We start from the raw sequence: 23,698 nt of genomic DNA on the forward strand, positions 1-23,698 counted from the left end.
CGGAGGTCGGCAGTAAAGTCCCCCGCGCCGTAGAGAGACGACCCCACTACGATGCTCTGAAGCAGAAGACCTAGAACGCTAAGCCAGGCACCAATTGACTGCCCCTCCACTGTAACACCCGAGAAATGTCCCCTCGTGGAAGCGCACCTGTCAAAGACAAGCAATGGCCGCCACGGGACTTGGGCAGAAGGTGGATTATTGAGTTGGTGCTTTGTCTCTATTGGCGCGACAATTGCAGTGGACTCTTGAATTGTGTCAGTTGTGTAAACTAACGTGCAAGAGGACCACGACAAGAACAGTCTAAGGGCGTAGATAGATATAAATACAAGGAGATCATCGTCAGTTCTTGTTCTTCTAGACAAGCTGTTCTTTTTCCTATTCAATTTGTGTTCTTCTGTTGTCTTGATACCCGGCTCATCACAGTGCCTCAGTTGACCACCGACTAACACATCACCACTATGGCTCTTCCTCTTACTGGCAAACTTGCCATCGTCACTGGTGCCTCTCGGGGTATGTTCTCTTACCTTGTCTACAATCAATTGAGCTCTGCTGACTTCAAAAGGCATTGGTCTATCCATTACCAAGGCCCTTGCTGCCCGAGGCGCAAACCTCGTCCTCGCCTACACATCCGCCAGCTCTGCTGATTCAACAGCTAAGCTTGCTTCTGAGCTGTCTTCCAAGCATTCTATCAAGGTCGTCCCCGTGCAAGCAGACCTCGGCACCGTCTCAGGTCCTGCCTCGCTCATTTCTCAAGCCGCCGATGCCTTCAGCCCCCTGCGCATCGACATCCTCGTCAACAATGCGGGTGTTGCTTATAACGACAAGGTCCCTGACATCAAGCCTGAGGACTTCACAAAGAGCTACAACGTCAATGTACTTGGCCCTCTTCTTCTCGTCCAGGCCGCACACCCCTACCTACCCACCGACCGCTCCGGCCGTATCATCAACCTCAGCAGTGTAAGCGCAAGTCTTGGTTTTGTCGGCCAGAGTGTCTACGGCGGCACAAAGGCTGCTCTCGAGGCTATGACACGAACTTGGGCCCGTGAGTTCAGCGAGAGAGCTACCGTCAATGCCATCAACCCTGGTCCCGTCCGCTCTGAGATGTACTCTCGCAACTCGGACGAGTTCAAGCGTCTCATCAAGCCTTTTATCCAGAATGCGCCTCTCATGGCTGCTCGTCCTGGCATTGACGATCCCGAGGTCGTCGAGGAGGCCAAGACTGCGGGTGGTCGAGCAGGTGAAGCTGATGAGATTGCTGGCATCGTCGCTATGCTTGCTAGCCCTGAGAGTGCTTGGTGCACTGGTCAAGTAATTTGCGCCAATGGCGGTATGATCTTTGGTATGCAATAGAGGGTTTCATCATGGAGTAAAGGAAAATAGAAGTCAGGTGTTTCTCAAGGGCATGGTCATTAGAAGGCATCTTTTGTAGTAAATTCTACGCAACTTATACAAATTCACGTTAGCCAGTAACTGTGTTGCAATGAAAGTTAACCCTTCCAGACTGTTGTAATAAGTCTAACTGCCCCGCCATTAGTGGGCGGTGACGCAAATTCTGCCACTCACTCACTCAGTCTCGCAACTCACTTACAAATCAGTGAGTCAAGATTCAACCCAAAGAACACACACAGATACCATGGAAACAAGACAAACAGACTCCTCTGATCCCTTCGAGGATGTCCTCAACCTCGAAGAGCGCTTTTACTCAGAAGGCTACCAACAAGGCATCAAAGACGGCGTTCAAGCGGGGCGGATTGAAGGACGATCTTTTGGTATGCAAAAGGGCTTTGAGAAGTTCCTCGAAAGTGGCCGTCTTGCCAGCAAAGCTATCGTATGGGCGAACCGAATACCACACAAGGACGGTACTGCTTCAGGAGAGACTTGCACGTTGCCACCACTACCCAAGAACGCAAGACTGGAGAAGAACATCAACACTCTGTATGCTCTCGTAGAGCCAGATACACTTTCGACTGAGAACTCGGATGATGCGGTTCAAGATTTTGATGACCGGGTTAAACGGGCACAAGGAAAGGCCAAGATTGTCGAAAAGATGGCGGGGAGTGGTGGAAGAGAGGCATCGGGAGCATCACCAACATCCTGAGAATATCAGAAACGGATTCGGAGTTTGGTTTGGCGTATGAACATCAGTATCAAAGACTTTCATATTTGAAAAAGGAAAATCATCTGTATTGTCAATGGAAATTCTATACCCTCACTACCTCATAATTTGTATCCACAACCACCCTCTTCGCTTCTAATTTATTTGAATGATCTGCAAGGGTATCTGTAACAGTTAGCACATATTCTCTTCGCAATTCACCAGCGTCTGCAGCGTACCCTTCACCATAAGATCTCTCTGTCACCTCATACTTGTGCACATCCCACTTTCCAGTTGCCAAGGTCTGGCCACTGGGCAGAGGGGGCATACCATTAACGAACACATCCTTAGTCGCATCGGTCGCCTTCTCGAGAGCCTTTGCCAGACCAGTCTCGGATTCCTGCTTGACAGCCACGAGCTGCTTCTCACCAGCCTCGCCGATGAGCTCGACCTTGGGAGCCGCGGCGCTGCCGACAGTGAGGAGCTGGGCGAACTGGGATTGGTTGACGACGCTGAGCTGGGGGTAGTTTCGGCGGTTGTCGCGCTTCCAGTAAGGGTTGTCGGCGATGTCGCCGGCGGGCAGCGTAACGGGGTCGTCGTACTCGAGAGGAGGGTTGGCGCCGGGTGTAGGGTTTCGGAAGTGAGGGTTCAGAGGGACACCGTTAGATCGCTCAGGGTCGATGGCCATGAAGCGACGGAAGGCCTCCCAGATGCCCGTCGACTGGAGGGTTTGCTTCTGTACGACAGAGGTTCTATTAGCGGCTGTATGTCATGTATTGGCTTTCATGATGTGCGAGGTAATTCGAACGTAGGGGCTGCTGTCGAAGGGCCATTGGGAGGCATTGGGTTCGGAGATTTGTTCATGAGTCGTACCTTGGCGATGCTGACCACGTTGCTGGCGGCTTTGGCCGCTTGGGACGACATGATGGCGGTGGTAGGCTGATGAAGGCTGTCGTTGAGGTTCGGGTGATGGAATCGATTCCAAGTTGAAATGGCGTCGTGATTATTGGCTGACCAAGTTGGTTTAGCCGAGGCTCCACCGAGAAATGATAACTACCCTATAGACTCATACGCGCAGGAGGTGCTGCCGCACATGTGGTTTCGGTTTCATAAATGACTACGGAATTTATAGCAATATCATTTATGGTGAGGATTGAGTCTTGTTTATGGCGGTAGGTATGTTGTGATGAAAGGTAAGCTGCTGTAACTTGAATGTTGGTGGCTTCTGCCACGACAAGAACGATACCGCAGTCATCGAAACAATTATCTCACAAGCCATGTTTTCGAGCTCTGAGGCATCAATTGGTGAAAATTGAAAGGACTTGTACTAAAATCAAGCCTGCACCATAAGAAACAATGGCATCATCAAATTATGGTTAAGGATATGGTTCAATGGCTGGCATTGCCACTGGAAGGCCTAGTGACCGAGGACTAAATAATCCTCGTCAACATCGAAAATAGACCAAAATGGGAAACTTGAAATGTTGCTATCACTCGTGTTACTATTGGTCTATGAACCCTTTTAATTTGCAGCAAGATACGAAAACAAAAAGCCTGTAACCCAGGTATATCAAAAGTCCCGATTGCTCCCACTAATCACCATCATGCGTAGGTGTGCGACCGATCAGAGGCCTCGTATTTATTTGCTAGCCAGCTCTTCAACCAGTGCCTGAACACGATCAAGAGTGCCCTGGGGGCTTCCGGCCTCGGCAACCAGAATCTTGCCCTCCTTGCCAATGACAAAAACACCGCGCGTCGTTCCCTTGGGAGCCTTCTTGAGACCGATGGCCTCGATGAGTGTCGCCTTCGGGTCGCATAGCAGTGTGTAAGGGAGCTTTTGCTTCTCCTTGAAGGTTGTGTTGGCTTTGGGGGAGTCGGCGCTGAGACCGTAGATGGCAAGGCCATCCTTGGTGAGAGGCTCATAAGAGTCGCGGAAGAAGCAGACTTGCTTGGTGCCTGCGGAAGAGTCAGATGGATATCCATTCGGATGAGAAGGCTTTGTCAACTTACAGCCAGGAGTAGATGCCTTGGGGTAAGTGAAGAGGACGACACCAGACTTGCTCTCATCAACAAGCTTCTTCAATGTGGTCTTTTCACCATCATTGGTCTCTATCTCGCCTCCAAAGCCATCAAGGTCCACAACATCGCCAACCTTGGGCTTGCCACCGGACTTCTTGGACTCCTCCGCCTTAGGTTCCTCAGCCTTGGGCTCTTCCTCAGTATTCTCCTCCTCCTTAGCCTCCTCAGGCTCTTCCTTCTTCTCTGTGACCTTGGCAGCGGCCTCCTTCACCTTGGCAGCCGCTTTGGGAACCTTGGTAGTTGACTTTCTCTTCACGGGAGGAGGGGGAGGGGCAGTAGACGCCTTGCGCTTGCGAAGTTCCATAGGCATGGTGATATATGGATGAAGCGAGAGGATTTATGCAGTTTGCGATAATGCGATGCGATGCGCTGAATGCAACGAATGAAGAGCAATGCTGTATCCTGCAGAGCTCGCAGATGAATTTGTGATTAAAACCACGGCGCGAAGAGTACGAAACGCGTGAAGAAAAGGCGGATGAAGGAGACAAAAACAAAAGATGAGGTTGGGCGCTTGGGGGAAATGGGACTGCCCGTCCGTCGCAGTCGCATTCGAATGAGGTGCCTCACCCCGGTTTGGGAGGTCTCGTCTGGGGACCAATAGAGGCTGTTCCAGGTCCTCTCAAGCTTCCGGGAGCTTGGACCACAAGCTGCTCGGCAGCGGATGGCGCACGGGCCATGCCTTTTCGCTTAGATGATTGATAGTGGAGACTCTCTGTTCTGCGATTGCGGAGCTGAAAAAAGATGGTTGAAGAGATGCATCAATTGAAGTTATGCTTTTACTGCGCACCAATAGAATACCTGCCGAAATCATCCGTTTACTTCCAATAAGATGAGATGAGACGTTCACCATTTACCCTTAACTTTAAATTATAATGCCAAGACTTATAATATGAATCCCCGAGTAAGTCTGTTTTATGCAAATTGAAGAAGCTTTGTGCTAACTCAAAATCTACAGAATTTTATGGCCCCAGGGGCCGCCTTCACTATGGCATGTGTACTGCTCGTGTGAGTAAAAGAAAGTGGCGTGTTCTTCAGAAGTGAACATATCCCAACATTTTTTTATTAGAAATAGATCCAAAAGACTCCTGATATAATCAGTAATCTGATAATTTACAGATACACCCGCTCATCCATTCACTCCGCTCGAGACCAAGCAGTACGTTCCTCCACTTAGCTTCATCAACGTCAACTAACAGAACCCCTTGACAGAGATCCTCGAAACTACCAGGGAATGGAGAACATGCACCAAGACGTGGTTCATCATGAATGTGGAGCAGAGTAACTTGTAGCATACATCGGCGTATAGGAAGCAAATCGATTACCCCCTGTCACTAGACCTGAGCGTCAATCCTTCTGCAAAGCATATGAATTTGAACGTATAGTATTTTTATGATTTGTTGTCTAGTTTCTCAAACATACATCATGAAACAAACTCCATTTGAATGCCTGCGCTGCACCGATTTCGCCGTGCCTCGACTCATCAGCCCCTTAATGCAACTCGGAAAGTCAAGCTCTCTCTGCCCTTCAGGTAAGATAAGAAAGGGGTCATGCAGCCATATGCGCCTGCTGTATACATTCCTCTGTGTATATGAAAAATGGAAATGATAGGAACCAAGTCGCCGTAACGTTCGCCACGTATGTCCCACTGTGAACCAGAAAATTGTCTAAGCCTCCAGCCGACTAAGGGTATCTCAGCCTTGCCCCATCTCCTAATCCTATACCTTCTGTGAATCCATGTGTACATTCCTTCGCCAAGACCGTTCAACTCCTATGATTCTGACGTTTTGCCCAAACTCAGGGCCGTTGTTGAGTATTTATTACTCCGCCGTAGGGTCTAGCAATAAATGGCGTGCCTCAGCCCTGGCATGGTATAATTGCCTCATGACATATTCGTAAGTCAGCATCGTGACCGTTGCCGCTGGAACAGCCCGCATCATATTAGTACCAAGACCAGCATAGAACGCTCGCCAACCTTCCTCAGCTAGAATGGTTCGAAAGGTATGGACGACGCCCTGATACTTAGGCTTCTCCACGGGGGCCCTACTCCTGGGGCCTGAACTCGTCACACCCATCCCTTGAACGAACTCTTCGCCGGCAAGTGGGCGCCGTTGGGTTTGAAGACGGGTTCGGATGACTTCGTGAGGGTATGTGGCAGTACTGGCGAGAATCTTGGATAGAATCGAGGCCCCCAATATTCCGAAAACATGAGATTTATCATCTCCCTCATTCGATTCGCCCATTCCTTGACCGGTAAACTTGGTCTTCAAGTACTCGTAGGTCGGGAACTGCACAGCAACATGTGTTAAACCGAGGAGTGCTGGTGTTAAGCCTGAATAAAATGAAATGAGGCCTTCTGAAGTGTACATTTTGCGAGCTGCATCTAGCGTTGATCGGTAATGCCAGTCGTGCAGTGTCGGCCGTGCTGTTGGTGTGCCCACAGCTTTCGGGTAGTACGTAGAGTGGTGGTCTTGTGTATTGTGGCGGATATTGCTCTGTGACATGAGCCGAGTTTTGATGACCCATATTGGGTTGGTGACGATTGTACTGCTGGCGCCTGCTACGATAGACGACCAAAAGTTGACTATGTGACTGTTGTCTGTTTGGTGAAAAAAAAGGTCAATATGCCACCCTCACCATTGGACCATGCGCGCTTACCAGAATGCTGTGATATATACCCCTTGCTCTTGTTATAAACAGTAAACCATACAGCCCATGTTGGCAAATAACCCATTACAATAGGCCCCAGACCGCGGTAGAGGCCTCTAATGCCTTCCTCTCTCCATATGACCTTTGCTGAACCAACGAGACCGTTGTATAACTTGGGGTGGCCGACATGTCGTCCCTTATTCAAGGCAGCGTAGCCGCCCTGCGCCTGGAGTTTGGTCTTGATGACGTCGAGAGGGCATGTCACGACACCTGATGTGAAACCACCCACTGCGCCGGCGACAGCATTGAACTGGGTATCTGAGGCGTTGAGTGCCCATCGGTGTAAGGGGGTGACCGTCGTGGAGTGCATTGGAGCGTCGGAGGATGCGTAACCGTAGGATGATGCAGCATAGTCTGAAGACGGCGACTGGGCAGCTTCGGGAGGGACCTGGTCAGTTGACGACATCCCAGTCGTCCTTTGTCAAGATTTGTCTGTCACTGGTCGTATTTTTGATAACTCGATGCGTGCGATATGGACCCGAGAATGAAATGTGACAGAGTTATTATCTGCCGTTATCACTCAATCGTGTAGACTATCCCGGGCGCTCGTCCTCAGATTCGTCTCGACTCGATATATCTTTGTCTCCCGGTCCGGCGCAGACGTCAAGTTGATGTATTTCGGGAGCCAGGATCAACCCTACGACAAGTCCTACGGGCCGTAGATTGTTCGCAACCTAGTTTTCCGCTATCACAGTGGTCCCTCAATGTCCCAATCCGATTCCGCCCCCAAAAAAATCAAAAAGTTCCGCCTGTCGAGAGGAACTGACGTCTGCTGCTATTGGAACCTCGCAGCCGGTACGAAGGTACTGCGGGGGAACGCTCCCACGCGCCGTGACCGACCGCTTCCCGCTCAGCGAATGGCGCCGGCCATTGACTTATAAACGCGAAAAAAGCGATAGCCTGGGGACCGGAGAAACCGGTGAGAGTTGGAGGCTGACGCTGAGAGTGAGGGCAGAAAAAGGACGAAAAAAGAGGTTGGGACGATAGAGAGAAAAGAGTTGTATGAAGTTGGAATAAGTGAGAGGAAGTAGAGGGAAGGAGAATCAAGTTTCCCCGATGGCGAAACGGAGCGGATGGCGAAAGCAGCGCGGGCAACGGCGGAGGGAACGACAGGGCCTGTACTGCACGGGGCGGGCGGTTGATCAACTGGAGGACGCCTAGATGCACTATAACCCACTATAACTGCACCACAACATCACCTGCAGGGTTTGATTCTGTGTTTTTTGGTTGATATGGAGTGCGCTGAATGCTTGTTCAACAAAATCCCGAACTATTATTCCAGGGCAGAAAACGCTATCATATTGGTTATCTTGCAGAATTTCTCTTCTAATCCGGACTTGTCATCTTTTTTTTGCACCGCTGCAAGCCGGTATTAGCGGAGACAATAGATAACTCAACAGTCGAAATGAAAATGACGCAGTGTGAACTAGCAGACACTAGAGAAAAATAGATAGTTTTTATCTGTAAAAGAGAGATACACAAATGGGAAGGGTAATATGATTGCATATGGCACGAGAGCACGAGCGTTGGCAGCTGCAAGTTGCGTGCCCTTGAAGGCCCAGTATCTCTCGAGGACAAGCTCCGATACCGATCTTGAACCCTTGCTCGATGTGGGATGACGACGTTGGGCGGTTGTATTCCGAGGCTTGAGGTGCAGGATGATTTATCCGAGGCATGAGATGAGTGTGACTACATATTCTATACGTGATATCAAGTGTTATTAGTCTAACATGAAAGACACTCACAGTCACAAAACTCATGCTTCGTTTACACATGTTCATTCGAATTGACCGTTTCGTCCCGAACCGGTTTCCCACGGGACAGGGACATCTCAGGAGACCCCCACATCGTCATTCTCCATGCCATATGCAACACCCGCCACAGCCTGCGCCACATACTACAATCTAATCTCAAACGCCACATATATCCTTAGTCATCGACTTTTTGGGGTCCTTCTGCCCGATCGGAACCTTGTAAGCCAGCCAGAGAACGACAAAGGAATGGTCATCAAGACCACGTGACGTCCCGAGCTCTCCCAGGAAGTTTTGCAATTGCTCGCTCAGCCCATCCCCAATTCGCGCCATTTCCGACGAAACGACGACGACGACAACCACGAATTCCAACCCCCAGCCTCGGAACGTGTCAATCGATCCTCCTCCAAAATGAAGTACTCGCTCGCCCCCTTCATCCTTCGTAGGCCGTGGCTCGCCCGCCTCTTCAAGCCCGCCGCTACCTGGTACGTCAACGCCGCCGGCTACCGCCAGCTGGGCCTCAAGTATGCGATCTCCCTCCCTCTGCGAACGCCAATTGGACCTCGAAATGTTGGAATTGGCGATACTTGGGGACATTTCTGGCTGACCGGAGTCCTCAATTGGTTGATATAGATACGATGATCTCCTCGAGGAGGAGAACGAAGTTGCCCAGCAGGCCCTTAAGCGTCTCTCCAACGTTGAGTCTTATGAGCGCATCTACCGCATCCGACGTGCTGTTCAGTGCAGTTACCAGCATAAGCTCCTCCCCAAGGACCAGTGGATCACCACCGCCATGGTATGAAGGACACCCTGCGATCGAATCTCTCTGCCGGCCCCTCCTCGGCAAACAAGAGTTGACGATCCCGAGATATCACGAATGGATAGAATATCATCGACTAACTCATCACGCTCTACAGGACAAGCCTTACCTCCAGCCCCTGATGGAGGAGGTCGCCTCCGAGAAGGCCGAGAAGAACGAGCTCGACTCCATTGCCGTCGTCCGAAAGCACTAAATCATTGTTGGGTCTCGGGTTGGGAGATCAGAAGGGGGAGGTTAAATAGTAGCAGGACGGTGATTGAGAGGGAATTGGCGCCTCCTAGAAGAATGGTGGCCACACCTCAACGGACTAGACAGTTCCCGTGTATCCTATGTATAGACGTCGTCTGACTTGACTCATTTTGCACAATTCGTCATGACTCCCAAACCTGTGTACGCATGTGAATATTTTATAAAACTGTCTCATGCACAATTTTGTAGTTTACAATGTACCCGCTGGGAATTACCTCGCGAGAAGTTCATCTCCAGGCAGCTCTCATGTCGCTGTCCAAGGAACTCTAACAGAAGATGCTGATATACCGCTTCATCCAGAGGTCCCAAGCCTCTTACTCGGATCCCATGTACGCTAGCTGATCAGCCTTTCACAGGCATCATCTCACCAGCGCCTCCTCTTTCCCAGTCCAATCCGTAGGTATCCCTTCCTCGACGCCATACGCCGAGCATCAAGCTGGATACTGAATATCTCCGACATGCAGCTTTTCCCTAGTTTTTCATCCCCCAACATGCGACTCCGTCTGAAAATGCTGCTTTTCCCATCCAAATATGGCCGTTAAGCTCGTGTTAAGTCGTAACATAACGCCCTCCATGATCAATGCTCAACATGGCGGCATAGTGAGTGTGATAGATAGTGAATAGGTAAAGGTGATTAAATCCTTACACTCGCTGGTAGAAGAGCAGGTAGGCAACCTTGTTGTCCTTGATGTTGTCCTTGACCTGCTTGGCCTTGGTACTGCCGTTACTAGTACCGTTGGCAACGCTGCTCCATTTCTTCGCTCCTCCGGCAGGGCTTGTGACCTTGCTCCAGCCGTCATCATCTCCAGCATCCTCGTCGAGAACCGCTCCGAATCGGTTTCCAGTAGAACCAGATGATTGACCGTCCTTGCGGTTGTCTTTGATCTCTTCCTCTTCGCCGCCCTCGGCAACATCTTCACTTCGGACCCTGCGAATGACGGTGTCGTCGATGCGAATCCACTCGCGTCCTTCTTGACGCCGAACATCAACAGTATAATGCCCACCGCTGGCGTTCTTTCCATGGTGGTATACTACGCTGATCAACCTGTACTTGGGCATGCCGTCGTCACCGTACGTCTGGCGTTTCTGCCGCGACAAGGCTTCACGAGGAATCTCAAGCTCCAAGGGGTAGCCGATCTTCTTCCAAATTTTGACAGTCCCATTGCCTTCTGCATCAAATTGGAAGCGCTTGAGATGCAGTATGAGGACGGGAGGTAGTGTGTCAATGAAAACTTGCTTGGTGGCCGTGACATCCTTGCCACGAGGTGAGTTGAAGTCTCCCTGAAGACGCTCGGGACGAGTAAGGCCTCGTAGAGCGTCTACAACATTGCGCACATCAGGAGATCCAATATCCAGCTGAAGGGGCTGATAAGGCTCAGTGGTGATAGAGTCCTTCAAGCCTGGTACACGGAACTCTGACCTTAATGAACCACCGAAAATCCTCGAGATGGGGCTGAAAGAGTTAGGTCCGGAGGATCGAGAGACGGCGGCTTTTTGCTTCCTGCCAACTTCAAGCCAGTCTTCACCAGCACCTGACCCAGAACTGGCCCTGCGTTCTTGACCAGGTAGTGTGGAGTTCTTGAGGACTGCAGTACACTCGTCATCAAGAGACTGCAACAGGAAGCCGAGGAATTCCTCAGCATCTTGCTGATGACCTCGCTGTAACCAGTCAGCAAAAGTTCGTGAATATTGCAAGTGGTCAGGAACAACTTACCCTCATACTGGCGAATCTTGGAAGCTGTCTGATAGCTTCGTAAACGAATTCAGGTGTGAAGGGATCACCATAGCGCTCCAATTCCTCGTTCTTGAGGGTGGTTCGCAGAGACTCAATGCCAGCAGCGGACTTGATGGTCTTGAATTCATGCATAAACATAATCCTTGAAGAGTTTGTCAGTGTTTTGAGTCATAGAACTTAGCATGGATGCACAACTTACATGGCATCGATAAGAGGAGTATCACTCTTGAAGCTGTGAACAGCACGCTTGCTGATCTGGCTTAGGAAATCATAGAAGGGAAGACAAAACATCAAAACTTGCAATACCTGGCATTGATTAGCTTAGTAGTGGGACCAAAGAGGGCATTCAGACATACAGAGTTCATATAACACATGTTCCCGGTGTTGATCAGGCCGCGAGGCTCGAGGAAAGAAACCTGGTCGGCAAGACCAACGTGGAACGAGTGAATAGCCTCCGCAACAGAGCTTGCGTTGGCTTTAGAAAAGCTGGAGGCAGAGCCGTTGGTGGCTCCAACAACACCATCAGTACTATGGCCGTTGACCGGAGTACTAGGAGAGGCAGTACCATTAACCGCATTCGATTTTACAGGAGCAGCAGCAGCAGCAGCAGCAGGCTTCCTCAAAAGGTCCGCCCAGTTTGCGGGGGCAGCCTTAACTGCTGGGGCAGGTTCGGGGGCGGGCTCAGGCTCAGCAGGCTTCTCAGGGGCTCCCTTCTCGAGGGCTTCAGATTTCGTCGATCCCTCAGGAGCAGTCTCAGGGGCTATATCGCCGTTTGCCGGCTTTTCAGCACGCACAGGCTTAGCCTCCTTAGGACTGGCCTTAGGGAGAGAAGGAATAGCTGGGGCAGGGACGGCGGAGGAGCGAGCGGCAGCGCGGTTCGTCGCGGTCGAGGTAGCGCTGGTGGCAGTGTTGGTGCGTGATCGTTGCTGGACAGGAGAAACGGGAGAATCGGCAGCCTTTATTTCGGCAGTCTCAGAGGGAGCAGCCGAGGACGCGGGGGTGAGAACTGCACCCGAATGCTGGGTGACATTAGCTTCAGGAGCACTGGCATGCTCTGTGGCCGCTTGTTGCTGCTCAACTGGTAAAGATAAAGCTTCACTGTCAGCATTGAGTTGCCTCCTCCGTCTCCTCGACTTTGTGGCCCTGGCAGGGAACTTAAAATCGGGGTGAGATGACCATGGTAGCTGATAGGGTTAGTTTGAGTAAGATTCGCTATCGGTCGAACAACTTACAGGTGCACGGAAGGGTTCCTTGGGAGCGGGAGGAGGCGAAGGCACTTGAGTAGGTTCCGCAGGCTCGGCAGGCGCAGCAGGACCGGGAGGAACTAGCTCAGTCTCCTGGGGGACCGGGGGAGTCGGGGGAGGAATCATCTGCGACGAGTGGGTGGAGGTGGGAGTCTGGGGCGGGATTGGAGCCGCAGCCGGAGGTTGGTAGGGATTCGACAAAGCAGGTGACTGTTGCTGAGCTGGTCGAGGAGTATAGCTCGGAGGAACGCTCACGCCAGACATGGGAATGTACTGAGGCATAGCAGGTGGTGATCGTGCGAAGTTCTGGTAAGGCACATATCCAGGAGAATGCATTCCAGCATTTTGATACTGTGCGGTTTGGTATTGACCATTCTGATATTGCCCATTCTGATACTGTCCAGCCTGATACTGTCCGCCTTGATACTGCACGTTCGGATACTGTGCGTTCTGGTAGTGTTGACCCTGGTAGTGTGGCTGATACCCATAGTACTGCTGGTTGTAGGCCATGTAGTTGTTAGGATACATGACGTTCATGTGCTGGTGATGTTGCTGGTACGGAACATAGGGAGGAGGCTGCCTCCGACGAGGCGCTCCAGGACCGCCGACCATATCGGCGCCGTGAGCTCCTCCCTGTATATTCTGCCCAGCCGGCAGATGGCGGTTACTCATCGTGCCGGCTTGGGGATTGAGTGAGGACGGGAGTCGCCCAGTTGATGCGACACCCGTGTAGACAGCGTGTGAGCCTCCTCTCGCGGACGGTGCAGGATTCGTATGCGGCGGGCTTCAGTTTGACGAAGCTTCTCGGATCGATACGGCCAGGGCGTTCGCGACGCGACACGAGCTGTGGGCGGCCAAACGATGACCGCAAAAAAGTAAGTTGACGGGTGGATTTGTCAAGTCGGCACGGGTGAACAAAGGCGGCAGACTCAAGCCAATAAAGCCGCACAAACAAAGGATGGAAAACGAAACGCAACAAAGAAATCCGAAATAAAATTGAATGACTTGTTTCAATGAGCGCAGTCGAAGCCGAAGAGTAGACGCACTGAGAGAGAGGATTTGCCGAGTTGCGTCGGACAAAACGGGGGACGCTTGACGTTGCGTTGCGATGGTAGGTGAGGTAAGGTAGCGGTAGCGTAAAACGGAGGTCAGTCCGTCCAGTGTGGAATAAAATTATCCAAGGCGCGGGCTTCTGCAGCGGCTGGTATGGCTATGGCTATGACCTATGAGCACTGACGAACTCGAGCCGCAACGCACGCAGCACTGCACGAGCCAGTAACTGAAAGCACAAAGTTCATTGATTGGGGGCAAATGTTGCTGTCTGAGGCAGAAAACCGACTCCAAACGAGGGGAATCGGATCCACTCATTCAAGGCCAAGCCCCGGCATCGCTCTCCAATATCAACATCCTGGCTAAGATCGCTGGATTGAAACTACAACACAACACAAGCCATGAAGATAACGGATAAGCGGCAAGATATTCAATTATGATCCAGTTTACTTCTTGTACCTGTACCAATGCTTCATATCCCATCCTGTAACCTTGATACCTGAACTCCCACAAAGACAAAAGATATACGCTTAATATCCTTACAATGCAATGATGCCCATTCTTCCAAATCTACTCATCGCGGAACAGCCATCTACCTCCGGGGCGCATAGCCTCCCGGTGTCTGTCCCGGACCGTCTGCCTTTCTCGCTGAGCAGCCTCTGATCTCTCTTGCTCCAACTCCTGCGTGTTCGGAAAGTCTGCGTTCCAAAAGCCCGGAGGACTTCGCATTCTTGAGTAGTGGAATCGGTGCGTCCCATATCTATTGGCAAGCTCCTGTGTCTTGGCCTCAACCCACAACTCATCTCTTTCCTTCTTGCCCATGGTTCCCAAGCGGTATGCAAAATCACCCAGATACTCCTCCAGCAACTTCTGTTCCTCTTGTCGCTGGGCAGCTGTCAAAGGGGAATTTGGACGTTCAGATAGAGCAAGGGCCCGCCAATCCTTCCCGCAACAGTGCAGATCGGTACAGCCTTGCATGCGAGACCTCTCGTTTTTATCGCGCACCACATCAGAAAAAGCAAAATCGTGACCCTCATTGGCTCGAGGATTGATTTTGAAGTCGTCAGGGCGTAGTTCTGATATTGGTTTGCGTCGCAGGGTCCCTTCCTTGGAGCCCAAAGGAGACCGCGTATTCTGGCGTGTAAACTTGGAGGCAGCGCCTAGATCTGTAGTTCGACTCGGAGTATCAAGCTGTTGCGCGGGAGTTCTGTCTCTAGCTCGACTCCCTTGTTCGAACGGCAATACTCGCCGTCCTGGAATTGCAAGGTCTTCCGCAGTTGTGCTTGGTCTTGCTGCCGTTCTGGGGGTAAGTCGACCAGCAGGTGAGTTCTGGGCGGCAGGACTGTTCAACAGTGTATCAAGTCTCCCCCTAGGAGTTGTATTTGCATCCTTGTCCTTTCTGTAGGCCTCGCCATCTTCAGCCAAAGTCGAGATACCACGTCCCAGCCCCTTTCTGAGGGGAGTGTCTGGTTTTTCTCGAGTTGACTGCACCGCCCTTCGATTTACACTCAGCGGCGTGAGTGCTGAGGTTCGCTCGATTGGCCGAGCCGTCTGAGGTACATGATCTGGTCGAACGAATAGAGATTTGGGGGTCGTGGCTGTAGCAAATGCTTCCCTATGCATTTGTTCCAACTTTCGTGTCTCTTCTAGCTCACGCCGTTTCCTGGGCGTCAACAATCTTTGTGCAACGTCTCCTAAGTCTATACTTTCTTGTGCGAGGAGAGTAGCAGGCCCTAACGGTTGTATGGGGCTCGAGGATCGCTCATTGGGCTCAACTTTCACCTTTTGTAATGGCGATTCATTGGGATCTGCATCGTTGCGTTTCCTCTTGCGCACCTCTCTTTCTGACACAACAACTGGTGTGTCGGATGTCGGTTCTTGCTTGATTTTCGCTTCGCTAACATAGCCCTGAAGCGGTAGCTCTGGTAGCTCCGGTAGATCCTCCTCGTGGTGCCTCGACTCCCCCTCGCTTTGTGTAGAATCTGAGCTAGGGTTGGCGGCTTTTGTGTCGGGAACAGGTTGATTGTTGTCAGCATGGAGAGATGCCGCGGCTAGAGGTGGGAGTTCCAGATCCGCTTGCTCGAGGCCAGCCTCCGAAGTGAAACTGGTACCGGGACTGGGAGCAGCATCTTCTGTCCTTGCCGCAGGGAGCGTGGTTGCTCGAGAGCTTCTGTTTTGACGATCTGTAATGCTGATTCGATGCTCATCCTCAGCTGCCTTGATCCTTTTTTCCAGCATTGTCGCATGATTAATCCATCGATCCCGCTCCTCTTTTCTTTTTCGTAAGGCATCCTTTGCCTGTTTGAAGTTTGCCGAAAGTGCCTTAAACTTGTGGCTAACTTTAGCACACTCGAGCTTCCAGTCTGGTTCATTTTCTGGTGTTTTGCTCTCTGGTGATTTTCGCCGGGCTGATGCCTGTGCGTTCTCTGCTGTCTTGGTTGTTGCTTGCTGGAGCTGTTGCTTTAATCTTGCATTTTCATCCGCCAACTCAGACGCTCTAGACGCGTAATCATCTCGCTGCTGAAGAACTTCATTAAGTTCCTTCTGGGCTTTTTCAAGATCTAAAGCGTGTTAACCATCTCATTCATGCCGTGTCGTTAAGTTAATGACGTACCTGATGCGATCTGCTGATCAATCAAATCACACGCATTGTTGATGGCATCAAAAAGAGCCGGGCGACCAGAAGCAAGCCAACTTGTCATTGTTTTATATACAAACTGAATGACATTTCTGTTGACTCGTCTTTTGACTCTAAGGGTGTGTATAACGGTTGAAGTAGAGATGTACTTGGGCTGATGCAACCTCGACGCGTCTCCACATTTTACCGACGCGGCGATTTCCACTTAAGGGACGCCTGTTGTCGGCAGACACACGTGACCATACCCGGAGGACTCATGATGAGATATCATGAGTTTAAACCACAAGATGAATGGAAAGCTGAGGAGATTTAAGGACCTACAGTGGATAGTGAGGCGCTGAGATATTTTTCGATATGATAGGCTTAGAAGTACACTTGTGGAGCTAATAATATATTCCACTACTTCCTACAGCTCCAGCTTGTTCTATTCCAACACCTAGTTGTGCGCCATGACTGACTGTAACATGCATCTAAAAATACACTCGCTATAATTATACAACTGATATTGTTCATTAGTCTTGATCCTTAGCAAGTGTCCAGCACTTGCGCATCCCAGTACCCATGGACTCTTCATCAACAGCTTCAGGAGTCGCCCATCTCAGTCGACTTGAAGTAAGCGACTCTGTGTCATTCAGATCGCCATCTTCAAGGGTGAACAAGTGGACATGCATCGTAAGCTTCAAATGAGAGAAGAGCCACGGTACACTGCCAAGTTCTTCCACATGTTTAGGTTTCACTGCTTTGCCTCCGTGCTCACCTGGCAGCTTGGAAACGTATGACAATGCCTTCGATCTTCGCTTTGCCGGCGTGTCACCATCTTTCGGGTCTTCGAGGATATAGCTGGGAAATTCCCATAGACCAGCGAGAAGTCCCTTCTCTGGACGTTTCTGGATCAGATATTGCCCGTCACCGCGGCGAATCACGCAGACCAATGTCTCTTCTTCTCTGACTGCCTTTTTGATGACTTTGAGTGGGAATTTGCGTGCGTGATCGACAATAACCTCCATGTCGCGAGGACTTGGGCCCGTTTCCGCTTTTGCCGAAGCCTTCTTGTCTCCAGGTGGCCCCTTGAAGGCAAATGCGGCCAAGGTCATCTGTTTGCCTTGCCCTCCATTTGCCTTGGCCTTTTTGGCGGTCTTGGCTTCCACCTTGACCTCTGGCTCATCTGAAGCCGTTGATTCTTCAAAGGGCTCGCAGAGGTCGCACAAATCTTCGATGTCCCCAATCTTTTTATCACGGCCTTTGCTTGGGATCAAGGTTTGTCCTTCGGCGTAGGCACGGCAGGTCGAAGTAATGGGGCACTCGGAGCAGTTTGGCTTGGGTATGCAGATTGTGCTTCCCAATTCCATGAGTGCTTGTCCCCATCGTCCAGGGCGATCGCTTGTTTCGACTTCTTCGTCGTTTTGAGCATCAGCCCCATCCCGCGCAATAGCTTTGACCAAAGCATCGGCAGCAGCCCATAGTGTATCGATCACGACTTTGTTGGTTTTCACGTTGCCGAATAGCCCAAGTTGTCGGCTCAACACGCGTAAAACATTTCCATCAACCATCGGCGCAGCTCGCCCAAAGACAATGGCTGAAATGGCACCGGCAGTGTATCGCCCAACACCAGGAACCTTTGCCTCGAGATTTTGAGTGCAGGAAGGCAACAGTCCTTCCATAGTCGAATCATTCACCACAAGCTTTGCCGCCTCGTGAATTCTTGTTGCTCTGCTGTAGTATCCCAAGCCACGCCAGGCACTGAGAACATCATCGGCACTTGCAGCAGCGAGATCGTGGATCGTGGGCCACTTTCCCATCCATCTGTTCCAGTAGTCTATGACCACAGCAACTCGCGTCTGCTGCAGCATGATCTCGCTGATCCAGACCTCATACGCTCGTCGTTCTAGGAGGTTGCGAAGTTCTGTCTGACCATGATCCTTTGGATTTATCCAGGCCTTGCGCCATGGCATCGAACGCTTGGTACTCACACCGTCAAACCAGCTGAGAAGTGCCTGGCGAGAGGAAGACTCTTTGAGCAATAGGGGTCGGTGATATGAGAGAGGATGATGCCTTGACGGAGGGGTGCATGGGTTTTGGCATGTCTCCCCTTCAGATGAGAACAAAGTCTCATGAATCTTGGAGTTTGCATTTTTGCCTCTTGCGGACTGCGTTTTCCGTCGCTTTGTTACAGGCAGCTTGACATCGTTTTCTGGCGTCGCGTCTCTCTCAGACGCGTCAAAGTCTTCGTCGTGAGAAGGTGAAGGGCGCTTAGCCGCGCGCTTCTTAGTTACGGAAGTCTTATCATCTTCAGGCTCCAACTGGGATAAGAATTTTTGCGATGCATTGATCGCACTTGAACGCGTTGCTCGCGCTTGTGTTTTCTGAAGAAATTTGTCCATGATGCCGTGTCTCTTTGACAGTCTCTTTAGTGAAAGTGGATGCGCTTTCAAAGAAACAAAATAACAAGATAGCCTTGCTTAGTGATACATGATGGGATTGAGTAAAAACAAAAGCATTCATAGAAAAGCTGGTAGAGAAAGACGTCAATAATCGTGGTGTTGCAGTATTCACTGTCGAGGTTTCGCGGGTTAATTAAACTTAGCGCTCCCGACGCCTAACAAATTAGCTGCCCATGACCGAGACATCCATACCTCCCGCCCAGAATTCTTCAGTATTGACGACGTCAACGGAACCTAATCCGCAAATGTTAATTTCCTCGGCAATCCATCACTTCTTATAAATCGGCTTCCTTCGCGGATATCAAATATGGACTGCTCAGAGATGCTAGATGATGACCCTGGTCTAGGCTCAGGCCAACAACCTGCAGCCGCCCGGCAGGCCTCATCATGTTCCCTATAAGCGCTCAAGTCGACATTCCCTGCTTTTTACCTCATCTCATCTCGACTTGAACTGAAATAACAGCTCCTCATATTTGTCACTGATTTGTACACTGCGCCATGTCCTCGAAATTTTGCAAAGCATGTTCTGGTATCTTTCAGGGGCATTATGTCCCAACAAATGCGCTGGCCGAGAAAGACCTGGTTGATGTTAAGGACACTGATTTTGGAATTCCTGGCTTCACAAAAGACGTGACTGAATGGAGAGTCAGACTGGAATACGCAACAGGACAAGATAAACCAACACCATATTTCCATCACAGCCTCCATGACCTGGCCAAAAATGCGGCCAAGTGTAGTCTATGTGCTATCATGTCGGAGAGGATACAGTCGGATAAACAACCAGCGGCCATGCCTCAGAGACTGAAAGAGATGAAGGAAATGGGGAAGAATATAATTGGAATCCCCATCATCAAGCCAAAGCCGGGAACATTTTCTGGCATGTTCACTCTTGGCTTTCTGTATGTCACTTGGAGTGGACAGAAGTGGCAGGGCCATACTTTTCAAATATACCAGGCCTTTTTAACAGTCGGTAAGTACTAGATCTGTCTTTTCGACACAAACTATTCTAATGCGACCAGACACTTCAAAAGGAAATAACCGATTCATATGGAAACCCAAGTACGATCGCCAAGAATCGTTGCTACGAATAAAAAATTGGCTTAGTTCGTCACCAACGATATCAAGATTGACTCCTCGGCTGCCAACAAGGCTGCTTCACTGCCAACCATCAGCTAAGCCAGGAGGGGATCCTACAGTTAAACTAGTCAATACGGTTGGTTTTGACGTATCTACTCGTTACATCGCCCTCAGCCATCGCTGGGGCGCAGTACAACCACTCATGTTGTTGGAGTCTTTGAGAGATACATTCTTTAAGAACATCCCTTTCGATACGATCCCACCAACATTTCAAGACGCCATCAGATTGGCCAATGCACTGGAAGTTGAGTACATTTGGATTGACTCGCTCTGTATCATTCAAGATTCCAAGGATGATTGGCAGACCGAAGCTACACACATGGCTTCTGTTTACTCCCTGGCCTATGTCACAATCTCCGCTACTGCTGCCCAAGATTCTGCAGCCGGCCTCAGAGAACAACATTTAATGCTGAAGCATCCTTATGAGATCATTCCGTCTTGGACAGGGTTTGAGAATCAGATTCCACGTGTGCCTGTGAGGATCGTGAACAGATCTGCTTTCTGCGACGCAGTTCTTGCCCAGCCCCTGTTTCGTAGGGGATGGGTCTTCCAAGAATGGATCCTATCGCCAAGGACCATCCACGTCGCTCGAGACCAGCTCTGGTGGACCTCAGCCTCAGATATGACCTCTGGAGGTTTTGCCGCAAACGAGACATGCGAAGGCTTTGACTTTGATGTTCATCGGGAATACATCCATACAATGGCTCCGGGGACCATATATTCGATGGAAAGCCAAAGTGAAGAGAGTCTTCAGCTCGTGTGGCATACTTTACTGCAAGAATACATGTCACGCTCGCTCACATTTGAGTCCGATCGCTTGGTAGCATTTGCCGGTATTGCTAGCTTTTATCAGAGTCATGCGAATATTAAAGCAAACTCGTATTTGGCAGGAATATGGCGCCATGTTCTCCTTCAAGATCTATTATGGACTATAAGTGAGGGTAGAAAAGTCTCACCGCCACAAAATTACCGCGCCCCATCGTGGTCCTGGGCATCAGTTGAGCCAGCACCAGATACGAAAAAGAAGTTCCTGATCGGAAACAAGGAGATAAACATAAAATTATCAGAGACGGAACAGCCTTGGGTCTGTACAGTCACTGTCATTGAGGCATCTGTTGAGACAATGGGGTCGGAATTTGGGTCTGTTTCTGGCGGGTACATTGTCCTTCAGGGGCCATTAGTCAAGGCCTGTCTTTCTATGAACATGATCGATCTGTCGAATCGTCTCACGGAAGAACAGGCTTTAGAGTTCGTACCAGGCGGGAAGTTGCGATTTGTCCAAAATCGTGTTACGGTACCAGGGGGTCCAACTGTGGCAACCATGGGGGCATATGCACATTTGTCGGTGACCAGGGCTCTACTCGATGATGTTACCCCGACTGTGCTGGCTGAAGAGGTTGTCGATATTTACCTTTCAGTCTTCTACTGCCGCTTTAATCGTGATGGAAGCCCTGTTGGCCAAGCATTGGTTCTTGTTAGAGGCATCGAGAAAGGAGAGTTCCGTCGAATTGGCCAAGTTGGCATGACTGGAGAGACCATAGAGCCCTGGGCTGAGAATAGGGATTTTAGTAAGTTTGCGCCTCTTACAGATGACGAAGAATTTCTCAGTATTGGGGGTCGACCTGGGATCTACAACTATCGAATTGTCTAGTCTATCATTAAGCAGCTTCATTAGGATTCATCGCCATCCCGTCCAGGCCATAGAAGCTTCCTGCGAATCACCGCTGAGATCATTCCATATAAAACAACGAACCACATGATCACGAGCAAGACCGTCATTGCACTTGACACCCACTTAATCCCTTCACTCTGCAATTCCTCACCAATGTACGCCGTAGCTAGTGTGAAGCCAATATTCGGGAAGACAAAAGCCCACCAACTCATGCTGAATTTTAATTTCCATCTCAATGCAGAGGTGAGGACGGCGAAGAGGCTGAATCCAAGGAACCAGAAGCCGACACACCAGATCCATACGCCAGTCCAGAGTGCCAGCACTCGAAGGATTTCGTTCGCCATTGGGTATGTCGCAAAGTAGCCATAGCCTTCAGGAAGTGATCTCGACATACCAATGATGGCCACAGCTGTGTATCCTGCTGGGCCTACAGCGATGAACATGCCAGGTCGCATTGCTGGTGCTGGAAGACCATCCTGCATCAACCTGCCCAAATACAACGGATACATAAACAAAGATACGGTCCACCCAAGACCCTGGAAAGTCAGACCAGCTACTAGCATTGACATCCGATGTTCCGGGCTCTGAGAGGACATGAGGGCAGAAGCGAGAGTCCCAGTGAGCATTGCTGGGAATACTGGTAGAATCCATGCTGGTGTCATGGAATGAATAGGCAAATGAGCTCCGGTAAATAGGACGTAGAACTGGACTATTGCTGATAAGATCGAAAGACCAGCATACAACCAGAAACACACTCGCAACGCAGTAGCTAGCCACGGCCCAGTAGCGGGAATTCCATATACAGTTGCATTCGCAATGATAGTAGCGACGCTGAGTAGAGAGCACGGGAAGAAAAGACTCTCAGTGGGATGCATTAAGCTATTCCTCAGCGCATATGCCGTCTTCATGAAGCGAAAAACAAGACCGGATACGATAGTTACAAAAAGGACCAACGTAAGGATAAAGTAGATCTTGCCGATAACCTGCAGACCTCGAAACTGATGTGGTGTTGAATGTAGCAGTAGCGCAATACCGCCTGTGCTCATGACAAATGTGAGCCATGCCCATGTTATGTGCTTGAGGCGTTCCACGATTCGAACGTTGGCTGTAGACCTGAAGTGCTTTTGTCCTGCCACTCGTGTATGGCCTTCTTTCCAGTTATCATTGTCCATGTCTTGGACGCGGCGTTTGAGGTCGAGACGACCATCGCCGTCTGCGGAAAAAGACATTCTGAGACCGATAGAGAGCGAGAAACAATGAAGGATGAAAGCTTGGAGGGTTCAGCAGAGAAAGGTTGAGCTCGTAACTGGAGGTCTACTGTTTGATCAAGGTCGTGACGAAAGTTTAACTTGGTGATGGGTTATCGTTAGTCAAGATTAGGCCAGGAAGGCTGAGATGCGAGGTTCTTGATAAGCTAATTATTAAACCGCCCTCAGTGAGATTTTAAAGATATCAGGCGTCGATCAATGATTATTTAATGGCGTTGTACTAACGTTATTTGAGGTTGATCGAAATAGCGTGAGGCATCTCCCGCTTTAACGAGCGAATGGGATGTCAGCTCATGAGGAGCGGACATCCACCAGCCACCGAGATAACACTACATGTACAAATAATTGAAGACAGATAATTTCGATTTGCTCATTTGTAAATAAGGAGCCGCTGAGTGCATCGGCGGTTTGAAAGACATTTTCTTGAATGTTATCCCTAGATATCCTTCATACTTCATCATTGATTGAAGCTACACCATAAGAAACCTGATTACTCCAGCTATTAAGCCTATTGCAGAGTAAAGGGTGTCATGAGGAGGCCCATAAGAACTTAGCGATATTGGTCGGTATCCCTTCTTTAAAAGGTATTGGAGTCTTGCGAAGTGCTTATAACGAGGGATACCATGGTAGTATTCGACCTGCGGAGGGGACTGACGAAAGTGGGACGTGTTGGGATGTTCAGTAGCTGTCACTGAACCGTGGAATAACAGGAGGGTTGCCAAGAGGCACCCTATCAATCGGAAATGTATGAGAGAAGACCAGCACGGAGGAATTAGTACTGTTATGGTACTGTCGGACTGATGATTGTTGGAA

General features: G+C 50.2%; 12 protein-coding genes across 12 annotated transcripts; 5 read left to right on the forward strand and 7 right to left on the reverse strand.

The window, feature by feature from the left end:
• The first annotated feature begins 368 nt into the window (after positions 1-368).
• Positions 369-2,161, forward strand: FOBCDRAFT_260633 (uncharacterized protein). Its single transcript, XM_059611266.1, has 4 exons — positions 369-510; positions 563-1,339; positions 1,535-1,594; positions 1,653-2,161. Exons 1-4 carry the CDS (start codon positions 459-461, stop codon positions 2,096-2,098), a joined length of 1,335 nt encoding a protein of 444 aa, XP_059464868.1. The 5' UTR covers positions 369-458; the 3' UTR covers positions 2,099-2,161.
• On the reverse strand, positions 2,162-3,067 carry FOBCDRAFT_319280 (uncharacterized protein). The gene is made up of 3 exons (XM_031183626.3): positions 2,969-3,067; positions 2,335-2,831; positions 2,162-2,281 (listed from the first exon to the last, which is right to left on the reverse strand). Exons 1-3 carry the CDS (start codon positions 3,017-3,019, stop codon positions 2,257-2,259), a joined length of 573 nt encoding a protein of 190 aa, XP_031039268.1. The 5' UTR covers positions 3,020-3,067; the 3' UTR covers positions 2,162-2,256.
• Positions 3,068-3,491: 424 nt separating this feature from the next.
• Positions 3,492-4,765, reverse strand: FOBCDRAFT_160819 (thioredoxin-like protein). Its single transcript, XM_031183630.3, has 2 exons — positions 4,106-4,765; positions 3,492-4,051 (listed from the first exon to the last, which is right to left on the reverse strand). Exons 1-2 carry the CDS (start codon positions 4,482-4,484, stop codon positions 3,735-3,737), a joined length of 696 nt encoding a protein of 231 aa, XP_031039272.2. The 5' UTR covers positions 4,485-4,765; the 3' UTR covers positions 3,492-3,734.
• Positions 4,766-5,014: 249 nt separating this feature from the next.
• Positions 5,015-5,551, forward strand: FOBCDRAFT_222858 (uncharacterized protein). Its single transcript, XM_059609620.1, has 4 exons — positions 5,015-5,075; positions 5,130-5,179; positions 5,291-5,330; positions 5,384-5,551. Exons 1-4 carry the CDS (start codon positions 5,064-5,066, stop codon positions 5,438-5,440), a joined length of 159 nt encoding a protein of 52 aa, XP_059467196.1. The 5' UTR covers positions 5,015-5,063; the 3' UTR covers positions 5,441-5,551.
• A 14-nt stretch (positions 5,552-5,565) lies between these two features.
• FOBCDRAFT_33934 (uncharacterized protein) lies at positions 5,566-5,885 on the forward strand. Its single transcript, XM_059612137.1, has one exon. It carries the CDS (start codon positions 5,597-5,599, stop codon positions 5,777-5,779), a length of 183 nt encoding a protein of 60 aa, XP_059467197.1. The 5' UTR covers positions 5,566-5,596; the 3' UTR covers positions 5,780-5,885.
• FOBCDRAFT_33937 (mitochondrial carrier domain-containing protein) lies at positions 5,886-7,450 on the reverse strand. The gene is made up of 2 exons (XM_059612138.1): positions 6,830-7,450; positions 5,886-6,770 (listed from the first exon to the last, which is right to left on the reverse strand). The coding sequence occupies exons 1-2, from the start codon at positions 7,284-7,286 to the stop codon at positions 5,992-5,994; spliced, it is 1,236 nt and encodes a 411-aa protein (XP_059464869.1). The 5' UTR covers positions 7,287-7,450; the 3' UTR covers positions 5,886-5,991.
• Positions 7,451-8,833: 1,383 nt separating this feature from the next.
• FOBCDRAFT_222862 (cytochrome b-c1 complex subunit 7) lies at positions 8,834-9,818 on the forward strand. The gene is made up of 3 exons (XM_031183632.3): positions 8,834-9,155; positions 9,265-9,427; positions 9,549-9,818. The coding sequence occupies exons 1-3, from the start codon at positions 9,043-9,045 to the stop codon at positions 9,642-9,644; spliced, it is 372 nt and encodes a 123-aa protein (XP_031039274.1). The 5' UTR covers positions 8,834-9,042; the 3' UTR covers positions 9,645-9,818.
• Positions 9,819-10,190: 372 nt separating this feature from the next.
• FOBCDRAFT_33964 (uncharacterized protein) lies at positions 10,191-13,520 on the reverse strand. Its single transcript, XM_031183633.3, has 5 exons — positions 12,668-13,520; positions 11,792-12,619; positions 11,635-11,741; positions 11,415-11,577; positions 10,191-11,359 (listed from the first exon to the last, which is right to left on the reverse strand). Exons 1-5 carry the CDS (start codon positions 13,349-13,351, stop codon positions 10,343-10,345), a joined length of 2,799 nt encoding a protein of 932 aa, XP_031039275.2. The 5' UTR covers positions 13,352-13,520; the 3' UTR covers positions 10,191-10,342.
• Positions 13,521-14,088: 568 nt separating this feature from the next.
• On the reverse strand, positions 14,089-16,521 carry FOBCDRAFT_319285 (DNA repair protein endonuclease SAE2/CtIP C-terminus-domain-containing protein). The gene is made up of 2 exons (XM_031183636.3): positions 16,344-16,521; positions 14,089-16,290 (listed from the first exon to the last, which is right to left on the reverse strand). The coding sequence occupies exons 1-2, from the start codon at positions 16,429-16,431 to the stop codon at positions 14,300-14,302; spliced, it is 2,079 nt and encodes a 692-aa protein (XP_031039278.3). The 5' UTR covers positions 16,432-16,521; the 3' UTR covers positions 14,089-14,299.
• A 119-nt stretch (positions 16,522-16,640) lies between these two features.
• On the reverse strand, positions 16,641-18,915 carry FOBCDRAFT_222865 (DNA glycosylase). The gene has a single exon (XM_059609621.1). The coding sequence runs from the start codon at positions 18,746-18,748 to the stop codon at positions 16,880-16,882; it is 1,869 nt and encodes a 622-aa protein (XP_059467198.1). The 5' UTR covers positions 18,749-18,915; the 3' UTR covers positions 16,641-16,879.
• A 391-nt stretch (positions 18,916-19,306) lies between these two features.
• FOBCDRAFT_134014 (heterokaryon incompatibility protein-domain-containing protein) lies at positions 19,307-21,596 on the forward strand (the record flags this gene model as incomplete). The annotated part of the gene is made up of 2 exons (XM_031183638.2): positions 19,307-19,778; positions 19,828-21,596. 2 exons carry the CDS (start codon positions 19,307-19,309, stop codon positions 21,594-21,596), a joined length of 2,241 nt encoding a protein of 746 aa, XP_031039280.2.
• Positions 21,522-23,098, reverse strand: FOBCDRAFT_222869 (voltage-dependent anion channel). The gene has a single exon (XM_031183639.3). It carries the CDS (start codon positions 22,844-22,846, stop codon positions 21,617-21,619), a length of 1,230 nt encoding a protein of 409 aa, XP_031039281.2. The 5' UTR covers positions 22,847-23,098; the 3' UTR covers positions 21,522-21,616.
• Positions 23,099-23,698: the final 600 nt, after the last annotated feature.

Source organism: Fusarium oxysporum, chromosome V, assembly GCF_013085055.1.
Source record: "Fusarium oxysporum Fo47 chromosome V, complete sequence".
NCBI classification, from domain to species: domain Eukaryota; kingdom Fungi; phylum Ascomycota; class Sordariomycetes; order Hypocreales; family Nectriaceae; genus Fusarium; species Fusarium oxysporum.